The sequence below is a fragment of the Mus pahari genome, chromosome 2, assembly GCF_900095145.1.
Source record: "Mus pahari chromosome 2, PAHARI_EIJ_v1.1, whole genome shotgun sequence".
Classification (NCBI taxonomy): domain Eukaryota; kingdom Metazoa; phylum Chordata; class Mammalia; order Rodentia; family Muridae; genus Mus; species Mus pahari.
This window is the reverse complement of record NC_034591.1, coordinates 131,337,862-131,348,687: the sequence shown is the minus strand read 5'-3', so window position 1 is coordinate 131,348,687 and position 10,826 is coordinate 131,337,862. Positions and strand designations below refer to the sequence as shown.

General features: G+C 42.0%; 1 protein-coding gene across 4 annotated transcripts in view; it reads left to right on the top strand.

Annotated features, from left to right (window-relative positions):
* Positions 1–10,826, top strand: part of Raf1 (Raf-1 proto-oncogene, serine/threonine kinase) — a 55,748-nt gene that overhangs the window by 37,176 nt on the left and 7,746 nt on the right. For 2 of the 4 annotated variants that reach the window (XM_021189091.2, XM_029535683.1), the window contains 8 exons: positions 1,391–1,493; positions 1,782–1,939; positions 3,680–3,778; positions 5,307–5,460; positions 5,975–6,034; positions 9,301–9,328; positions 9,437–9,564; positions 9,864–9,981. In XM_021189091.2, the coding sequence (XP_021044750.1) occupies positions 1,391–1,493; positions 1,782–1,939; positions 3,680–3,778; positions 5,307–5,460; positions 5,975–6,034; positions 9,301–9,328; positions 9,437–9,564; positions 9,864–9,981 (848 nt within the window). The remainder of the gene's footprint in view (positions 1–1,390; positions 1,494–1,781; positions 1,940–3,679; positions 3,779–5,306; positions 5,461–5,974; positions 6,035–9,300; positions 9,329–9,436; positions 9,565–9,863; positions 9,982–10,826) is intronic. The other 2 variants (XM_021189105.2, XM_021189094.2) reach the window with 1 other exon arrangement.

The following is a 10,826-nucleotide window of genomic DNA, read 5'->3' as shown; positions in this document are numbered from 1 at the left end:
ATAGATAGATGACATCTGAAGAATAACACCTCATGTTGTCTTGCTACATGTACACATTTATTGCAGTCCTAAAGCGAGATTCTTGTCATTCATTCATTCTTTCCTCACCCATCTTGTTGTTGTTGTTGCTGTTGATGTTGTTGTAGTACTGGAGGCAGAACCTAGGATCTGGAATATGCTAAGTATTCAGTCCTATGAGTATTAAATCTTGGCTTTCTGATAGCCACAGGGCTGAAAGAGACAGGCAATTTCTACTTCCAGGAAAATCCACTGTATTTCCAGTGGTGGTAGCAAGATAGAGATGGTTTTCCCATCTTCAAAGACTGAAGTCATGGCCCATAGCCACAGAGCACCGTTTACGTACTGTTATTTACTATGGCAGCCAAGCCTTTCATTTGCCCTCTTTGGGAGGCAGTGCTTCTGCTACTAACCTCTCGCTTGTTCTGTGGTTGAGTTCCCTGGCTGGAGATAACATCTCAGGAGAGTTGTCCCCTCAAAGAGCTTACCCTCCTCTGCATGTCTGTTCCCTGTTTATTTAGCTAGTTTGCTGATCATCAACATGTCACCACTTCTGGCCACATTGATTTTTGTGTCTGTCCCCACGCTGATACATAGATTTCCTTCAGGACTAGGGAGATTCTGATGTCATATGTGTGTTACATTTCTTAATCAGAAATATTCATCCTCAGCAAATGGGGCAGGTGAACTGAACCAGTTCATTTTCTTAAATTACTATGGTTTCCTGTCTTCCTTGTTCTGGGCACAGAAAGAGTGGAGTCAGTCAGTTTTAAAAACTGTTGTGTTCCTATAGACTTGTTTATTTTTATAACTTCTACGAACAGCTTTAAGTATATAACTAATGTACAACACATTTGTGTTTATATTATATGTATTCTTTTAGATTGAAGTAGCTGTTGAACACTAACCTGTAGTGAATTGGTAGGATTTTAATATTATGCAGTCCCCTTAAAGACAGTTACTCTCATCATGAGATTTTTTTGTGTTACTTTTTTCTTTTTTTTTTTGGTTTTTCGAGACAGGGTTTCGCTGTGTAGCCCTGGCTGTCCTGGAACTCACTCTGTAGACCAGGCTGGCCTCGAACTCAGAAATCTGCCTGCCTCTGCCTTCCCGGTGCTGGGTGTGCGCCACCACTCCCGGCTGTTGTATTACATTTTTAAAGGACACTTTGTTCTAGGAGCGAGCATACACTTTGGAGTCGAGCAGGCTTGGATTTCAACAGGGCACACAGTGAGCAGTGTTAGCTTATCTTTATGGTGGGACCAGCACACCTGTGAGGTGTGATTAGGCAGCATGCAGTGGACGGTAGAACTGCTCTATGTCTTGAGCCTTGTCCAATGTTCCCTCATGTTATGCTTTGAATAATTTTTAGTAAGAAAGCACGCTTAGATTGGAACACCGATGCCGCCTCTCTGATTGGAGAAGAACTGCAAGTGGATTTTTTGGATCATGTTCCACTCACAACTCACAACTTTGTAAGTTTCAGCTCCTCCCTTTCTTTGCCATTTTGGGCTCTCTACAGTGGATCATTGACCTTTCTGAGAAGCTCTGGGTGTACATTGTTAGTTGCTTTCAGCTCTTCCTATGCTGTCATGCATAGTGGGCAGTTTAGAGTCCATTACCAGAGGTCCCTCTACCCTGTCCCTGAATCTGACAATCTTGCAACTGTGATTCTTCTCTGTGGGGACTCTGGTAAGGACGGTGAGGACAGTACTGTGTTTGCTTGTCATTCGAGTTCTCATAATCCTGCTTTCTTGTCACAGGCTCGGAAAACGTTCCTGAAGCTTGCATTCTGTGACATCTGTCAGAAGTTCCTGCTAAATGGATTTCGATGTCAGACTTGTGGCTACAAGTTTCATGAGCACTGTAGCACCAAAGTACCTACTATGTGTGTGGACTGGAGTAATATCAGACAGCTCTTGTAAGGCACTGTGTTTTTTCCTTGTAAAAAATGCCAGGGTCAGGTCCAGAAGCACTTTTGAGAATGCTCATTATACATTTTCAATGTAAAGTCTGAGCTTTAACATAAATTTATTAGTCTTTGCTAAATAAATGATTGATACGAGTTGACTTTAGAAGCACAATAGTTCTGAGATTAGTTAGTTTTAGTGTGGTGGTCATCTAGCTGTAAAATAAACAGGTAGGGAGCTGGGGGATCACTCAGTTGGTAAAGTGCTAATTGTGCAAACATGAGAGCTGACATAAAAGCTGGGCTCACAGTGTGTAATCTCAGAGTTGGGGACATGGAGACAGGGCTGTCCTTGGGTTTGCTGGTCAGCTACTCTAACTGAGTCATTGAGCTCTAGTTTCAGTGAGAGATCTTGTCTCAAAAAGTAAGGTGGAGAGTGACTGAGGAAGACTCCTAGCATTGACCTCTGGTATTCACTCCAGGCATATGAACTCAGACACATGCACAAACAATACCAAAAGCAGGCAGGACCCACTGTCTGTCAAGTTGTTAGTGACACTAATTTGTCAAGTAAAAGACAGGGACATGGAAATCGAAGGGTTAGGCTTTCTCTTTTCACCTGGCCAGTGCTGTGGGTTGTCCCAAGAAAGCAGAAAACAGAGCTTGTACTGTTTCCTTCCTCTCACACCAGGGAGCAATGTGTTTGGGCTTCAGACAGTTTGGATATAAAAGATTGAAGCTCTCTGTTAGGAGATAAGCCAGATACAAAAATATATTTCACAGAGAAAAAAATAATTTAAATAATTGCATATTTTAAATTACACTTCTTAGAGTCTTTTAAAAACTTGTATTTAGGGCTGGTGAGATGGCTCAGTGGGTAAGAGCACCCGACTGCTCTTCCAAAGGTCTGGAGTTCAAATCCCAGCAACCACATGGTGGCTCATAACCATCCGTGACAAGATCTGACACCCTCTTCTGGAGTATCTGAAGACAGCTACAGTGTACTTACATATAATAAATAAATCTTAAAAAAAAATGATTTAAAAAAAACAAAAAAACCTTGTATTTAGATTATGAAAAGTCAGCTTTACCCTTATTGAAACATATTAGGAAAATGGGAGGGAACCTTGTAGCTCCCACAGAAGTTACTTGTTGGTTCTCAGAGCACTTGAGTAGCAGAAAGGCATGTTTGTGGCCAGTGAACACCTCACACCCTCAGGACTGTCACTAGTACCTCCAGGTCTCAGCTCCTTCATTTCAGAAGGCTTGGCTGGATAACGTAAGATTGCTCAGCAGTAGGGCTCTGCAGGCGAGTTAAAGTGCCTACTTAATAGTAATCCCAGTTCGCTTCTGTCTTACTGTTGGTACTGACTATGATGAATGTAATTGATTCTGTGCGTGCGTGCGTGCGTGCGTGTGTGTGTGTGTGTGTGTGTGTGTGTTTCAAAGAACAATTCCAGAAAAGTCTTGGGTAGTATACGTTATGAAATGTTGTACTATCACATAAGAAACATGTAGTGTAGCTGGACAGGACCACTTTTCTAGTGATGTATCCTGGCAGGATATGAATTTATCAGCAGGTTGCTGTTACTCCCAGCCCTTTAGATGGATGGTCTCTTCATAGCAGGTGACTAAAGCACTTGAGAATGAATCAAGGGCAGTTGGGTTTTAGCTTTGGGTTTAGAGGCAAGGTGGGATGGTTTCTCTGTGAGAGGACTGAATCCATAAACTAGTCTTTCCATGTTCATTTAGGCTGTTTCCAAATTCCACTGTTGGTGACAGTGGAGTCCCAGCACCACCTTCTTTCCCAATGCGTCGGATGCGAGAATCTGTTTCCCGGATGCCTGCTAGGTAATGTTGTACTTTGAACTCTTTTAGATTAGAAAGTTAGAGTGGGTTGGGTGGGTTGGTAGCCTAAATACAAAGAAATCCCTCTTCATGTCCTGTTTTGTGGAACGCCAAGTGGGGTCTTTCTCTCTGTGGTCCCAGTGTACTTACATTCTGGAAAGTGATTTTGACTGCAGGCCCTTCTGTTACAATGCAACTCTCAGTCTCAACGTTACATTTATAAAAAGCAGTTCTGCCTTCTTCCAGGTGTGGTGAATTAGGTGTCTGTGGAAAGGGTCCCCCAAGTGACTATAGCAACTAAGAAGAAAATCAGACCTTGTAAATGTTTATCCCAGCCTTAAAATCCAGGTAGCTGGAGATAGATCTATTATGCTCTGAGTTTCCCTTTAACTTGTCTGTGCTGTTTTCTGGTTTTAAAACTCGAGTTTACATCTTGGTCAGTGACACACAAGTATTTAGAACCCAAGATAAAAAAAATCTACATTTTTGTCTAAAATGTCTGATAGCTAATCAACTACCACTTAATGACCCCTATAGAATTAGTTAAAGGCAGCATTTTAGAACAAGGAATTTGTACTGAAATCTGTGTTTATGCCTGACTTGAATAAATCCTTTTTGGTAATTTAAAAACCACATTTGAGCAAAAAACAACTTGCCTTGAGGATAAGAAACTAGACTCTGAAAACCTAAATGTAAAATTCCTAGTACAAGGTGGCATTTCAGTGAGGGAACAGCCAGGCCTGTTCAGGGTGGTATGGGAATAGACAGAACAGTATCCCTTAGAAAAGCTTGTCTTTATCCCTTGAATGCATACAAGTGTGACCCAAACAAACCTTAATTTTCATCTACAGAACAAATACGCTCTCTGTTGGTTTTTGGAGTTGGGGTGGAACTTAGGGCCTCACCTAGGCTAGGCTGGTGACATGCCATGGAACCATACCTTTAGTCACAGGAGTTATTGGTTTCAAGATGTTGGGGCTCAGACCCAGGACCTTATACAGACTAGGTAAACCTCCTGTCACTGAGCTGCAGCTGCCTCATTCTGTACTTGTTAATGTATATCCCTAGCCTGAAACAGTCTTTTCATAGGTTGGTGTCCCAGATGTTCTAATAGTAGAACACATACTTTGCTGTGTGCTGGCTACAGGGAGAGATTTTTGGTTTTTCTTCAAATTAAACTGGGCAGATTCCAGTTAGGTGGTACTTATAGCAAATACTGATCTGTTCTTAAAAATGTTGTAAAACTCTGAAGTATTCTGAAAGTGATTTATTACCAAGGGGAAACTGTGTAATGGACTCTCCTCTTCACAGGAGATGGCAAGCACATTTGTTTTCCATTTTCAAAACCTTGCATGAAGAACACAGAAGAGTTTTTAAATAGTGCATATTGAGAGAGTGAAATATTGTGTCAAGGGTTGTATGGGTCAGGTTTTTCCCTTAAGTGTCTTAATGAGCTAAGCAGTTGAAAAGACTTTGCCAATGTGGAGGTCTGAGTGCCAATCGTGGGACTTTTTTTCTCCTCCGTGTCCAGTTCCCAGCACAGATACTCCACACCCCATGCCTTCACTTTCAACACCTCCAGCCCTTCCTCGGAAGGTTCCCTGTCCCAGAGGCAGAGGTCAACGTCCACTCCCAATGTCCACATGGTCAGCACCACCCTGCATGTGGACAGCAGGATGATTGAGGTAATAGGGCCCCGTGGGGGTGGTGATGAGCAGCAGTAGTTAACATTGGGAAGCAGAGAATGTGGATTTCAAAGCTGCTCAGGAGTGTTGCAGTACTTTCTCAGGCCCTTGGACTTTGAAATGTTCTTTTTAAATCTCTTAACATGTATAGACTGGCTTAATAACTAGGCCAGTGTGTCATTCCAGCAGGAAACAGAACTCCTCTCTAGCCACTGTGCTCTGTGTCCCAGCTTTGGATGTGATGTTTTTGCGCTGGCACAGATGCGGCAGAGTAGTGAGGGATGTAGTGTGAAGACCTCAGAGGCTCCAGAGGCTTGTAAAGGCGGAGCTCTGGGATCTGCTGTGCATTGAGGCAAATGTGTCAGTGCCAGTCAGTGTTTGCAAACTGCCTTTCTTTTCTTGTATGTTCTTTCCCTTTGGTTTGCTTTCTAGCTCATCTTTAAAGTCAACTGAATACACTTCAAATGCTTCCTTTGTTCTTTATTCTTCTTTATTTCTCATTGCTTTGGACTAGAGTAACAGCCTGAATGCTTCTCCCAGGGCGTGCTCCAGACGATTTTGTCTGAGGGGAAGAGTAGGTATTTTCTTCATGCCTTTGCTTTCTTGTGTTTAACAGGAGAGACTTTCAGATGGTAGACTATTGAGACAACTATTCATTCATTTATACTTCTAGCCACACTTGTTGCCATAATTTTTTTTTTCCTTTTCTAGAGTTGTGAGTAAAACACTGGGTTACCACTGATAGGTGAATTTCTCAAGGTACATTCTTGAAGACAAGGAGATTGGAATAATTTTTAAAAACTCGGTTCTCTCAAAAAGTGGACTGATATAGTAATACAGCATCCGTACTGAATTCAGACATTAGAAACCAAAAGATTTAATCCATCTAGTTAATATGACTTAGAAAAGTTTATCAAAAAGTCTCACATACTAGCACATGACTAGAATCCCAGCACTCTGGAGGACCTTATTCAAGACCAGCCTGGGATACATGGTGTGATCCTATTTCAAAATCAAATAAAAAAGACTCAAGAGACATGACCAAATAACTATGCTTTCTCTACACCATGAATTGATCTTTGTAAAACCTTGTTCCTTGACACCTGTTATCTCAGATGCAGTTTCTCTCTAGCAGTACATCACTTTTAACCACTTGGCCTACCCTGTGTAAGCTATGGGCTTATTAGTCCTAGTAATATAATCATAAAGGAGCTATTTTCTTCCCATGTCCAACTTGTTCCTGTTTAAACTGTTAGTACATTCAAAGTGAAAATTCTTCAGTTTCTAACATAAGTGGCACAACATTAATCCTGTTTGTGCCTCAAAAGAAAATTTTGTTTGTGGGTCCCCCCCTTTTTGGGGGGTGGTATTGTGCTTTTTGAGACAGGGTCTCTCTAGTTGTAACTGCCCTGGGGCTCACTCTGTAGACCAAGGTAGCCTCTAACTCCCAGAGACCCACCCACCTCTGCCTCTGCCTCCACCTCCGCCTCTGCCTCTGCCTCAAGTGCTGGGGTTAAAGGTGTGCACTTTGTTTTTTCTTTTTCTTTTTAATAACACATGATTCACTCAGCATTTTGGACTGTATGTTGTTGTTTGCCTTAACACCAGTCATGTTCTTCTAAACTAGTACCTAAGAGTATTTACATTTTTTTCCTGGGATAATGTGATCCAATTATAGTAATTACTACCAAATAAAATAATGGGCAGAGTAAGGAAAAAGTAGGAGACATTAAAACCTATCCTGCTGTACTGTGGACCAGAATTCTAATCAATGAAAATACAGAAAAGATTGGGTGAGTCACCAGCATTTCTCCCACTTGGCTGCCATGATGTTCTACTTAAAACTATACAGGCACCAGTTTTCTACCTTTCCCACACAGACATACATCATCAGGCCTAGTTTGAGTTGTAGAGTGAAGATCTATATTTCATGTGTGTGCAGGCATGTGGAGGCTAGAGATTGAGGTCACGTGTCTTCCTCGATTGCCCTTCCATCTGTGTTTTGAAATAGGGTCTCATTGAACCTGGAGTTTGAGGCTAGGCTAGGCTGGGCCTTCTGTCACCATCTATCCGGTATATGGGTCATAGGCATGTGCCACCACAGGGGGATTAAACTCTGGGCTTCTTGCTTACATGGCAAGCCCTTCAGCAACCAAATCTTCTCCCCGGTCCTACGGATCTGGATTCTTAAGTATCTCTGTGGATGTTTAACAGATGGGCTTGGGACTCAGGCTTTACTCTATGCTGTTAAGATACTTGGACAGGGTGGCTGAGAGTGTGTGTGTGTGTGTGTGTGTCTGTGAGAGAGGGGGGGAGGGAGCGAGGGAGAGTGCAGAGCATGGTTTGTGGTTCTTTTCCTTTTGTAAAGATATCTTTGAAAGCTAATCATGGTGGCACATATCTATAATCATAGCACTAACAAGGCTGTGGCAGGAAAATGGCAAGTTCAAAGCATGCCTGGGCCCCACAGTGAGACCCTACAGCCAGCCAACCAACCAAAATCATGGCTGGAGTGATGGCCCAGCAGTTAAGAGCACTTTTTTTGTAGAGGACCCTAGTTCAGGTCCCAGCATCTACATACAAGCTAACTACTGTTTATAACTTAAGTTCTTGAGAATGTAGTATCCTCTTCTGGCCTCCAGGGCACGACACAAATGTGGTGCACACACATATATACAGGCAAAACACCCTTACATATAAAATGAAAAATAACCCTTAAAATATTGAGTGGGAACATCCTAATAATATCATTGTAGAGCAAATATCTTGTTTGCTGTGGTTATACAAAGAAAAGTAACAGATGACTTTCTAGAAAGACATTTTCTGAAGTTATGAGGGTAAAGTGGCTTTATATTATTGCCTATAAATTCCACCCTCAAGGAAGAATTTTAAAATGTAGAGTTTAGAACTGTCTCATGGAGGTGGAGGGCTGTACAGATAGCTGAGCAGGTAAGAGTGCTGCTGCTCTTGTAGGGCATGAGTTCAGGCCCACATACCCATGTGAGGAGGCATGTGCCTCCAGCTTCAGAGGTCTCAGTGTCTTTTGACTTCTTTGGGCACCTTCATTTTCCTGAGTGCGGTGCACCACACACAAATCAAAAATAAAATCTTGAAAAAATGTCTGTTGTGGTAGGTCTCTATGATTTGAATTATTCTTTGAAACAGTGTCTAGTAGAGTTGGCTTGTCACATAAGAAAATGTAGCCTGCTTGAGAACATCACTTAGGTTTAAAGTAGTGTCTCAGTGCTAATGGAGCTGAGGCTGAGATCAATATGTGAGATCTATATGTTTCTACCACCTACTATTCTATGAACCTGACTGAGTGTCCCCTTCTGTCTATGTGAATTTAAAAAATGTAAACACAGGATTCAGGCTCTGGGATTCGGCATCTTTCCATTTCCCTGTGACTTAGGCCTCAAGTAGTGCTTACCCGTGTCAAACCCAACTTTAGGTCTATATTTGTCCTTATTCCTAATGAAGTAAAAATGGGGCTGTCACTGGATCTCTGTCTCCGGTTAAGTCTCAGTAGAGCAGGATCCTGAGTCTTTGGAGATACCCACTGATAATAACTTTGCTAGCCTTTACTGAAGGCTTGTTTCTGTTGCTTTTTTTCTGAGAAATATTGTGGTTGCCATGAAAAGTTATACTCACTTAATGTAATATTTAATAGAAATCAATCTTGGAAAAATTTGCTTTTGACATTAGGTAAACTAGGAATTTAGAGTATGGAAGTATATTTTCTATTTTAGAGAGTTAATAAGTGTTTTGTTCCTACATCCCTTCCTCTGCAAGAGAAAGCCTTTTCTAGCTTGTCTGATCAACTTTTGTTCTTTATTTCAGGATGCAATTCGAAGTCACAGTGAATCAGGTACTTGACCCCAGTCATTTAGTGATCAGTAATGGGCTTTTTTCTCTCTATGCTGTGATCTTCTGTTGGCTTATCTACGTGCGGATTCTGTTTGTCTTGTCTATTAAGCCTCACCTTCAGCCCTGTCCAGCAGCCCAAACAACCTGAGTCCAACAGGCTGGTCACAGCCCAAAACCCCTGTGCCAGCACAAAGAGAGCGGGCACCAGGATCTGGGACCCAGGAAAAAAACAAAATTGTGAGTATGGCCAGTAATACCTCCTGTCACTCAGGGCTCAATAAAGATAAACTCTTGAAAATTAGATATTTGGGGGTGGGAACCTAGTAAAATATATTAGAGGGAAATGAATGCCAGTGCTCCCTGGCACCTTCATATCCTATGTTGCCATTCGGCTACAACTCAGTAAACTGGCACCTCAAAGACAGAAATTGTAGCTGCAGTGACAGTGTCCATCTTTAAAGGCAGTAGGAACAGATGGGGTTAGGATGATCCTTTCTTTGATAGCATGGGCTATGAATGATCTCCACTTGTTTCAGAGGCCTCGTGGGCAAAGAGATTCAAGTTATTACTGGGAAATAGAAGCCAGTGAGGTGATGCTGTCTACTCGGATCGGGTCAGGCTCCTTTGGCACTGTGTACAAGGGCAAGTGGCATGGTGAGTTTGGGGCCTGTTTCCAGCTGCAGGGCTCTGGTGGTTAGGTTCCAGCAGAGAGGGCTTCTTGGTTCATGGTGGCCTTCTCGATGAGTTCTTGATCATATTGGGCAATCAAATCAATTTTGAAATTTCACAGCATTTTAACCTTACGTTATTTTAATTGATATAATAAAATCCTCATGGTGCTTAGAAACCAGTGAACAAGTATTAGCACCGGAGTGAAATATTAGTAGTGCTCATGGAACATGCTTCTTCATGAGCAGGTGTCTGCTGCTTTGGGTGGAGTGGACCCTTGACACCAACAGCTGGAAGGGATCTTATAACAGGTACAAGGAGGAGCTGTCTGCTCCTGATCATCTTAGTGCACGAAAACTGGACACTTCCTGACCAGTGTCTCTCTTTGGGCCCCAGATTTAATTGTAGCTACCTCTTCCTGTGCCATGGGAAATACTTGATCACTCAGAAGGAAGATTTTAGTTTAAACTCTGTAGCTGTAGCTTGAATAATTTGGCAACATACTTAACCATTTCCATACCAGGTTTTTAACACCTAGATTTAGGATATTAGCAATAAAAGTAGGGATTTCTTGTATGTGCTTATAAAGTTTCTTGATGTTGCACCCCCCCAGTTCAGACATGGTGCTGATAACCTTTATAGATAATGGGACAGAGATGGACACAAGTTCTGAGCATAAAGTGTGCAGACATCCAAATTCCTCTGGAAACAGCAGCATCTACTTCTCTCGGTGCACATCATTATATGGGTTTTTACTTTGCCCGAGTCATTGTATGAACAGTTGATTTCATTTCTTTTTTCTTTTCTTTTCTCTTTTCTTTTCTTTTCTT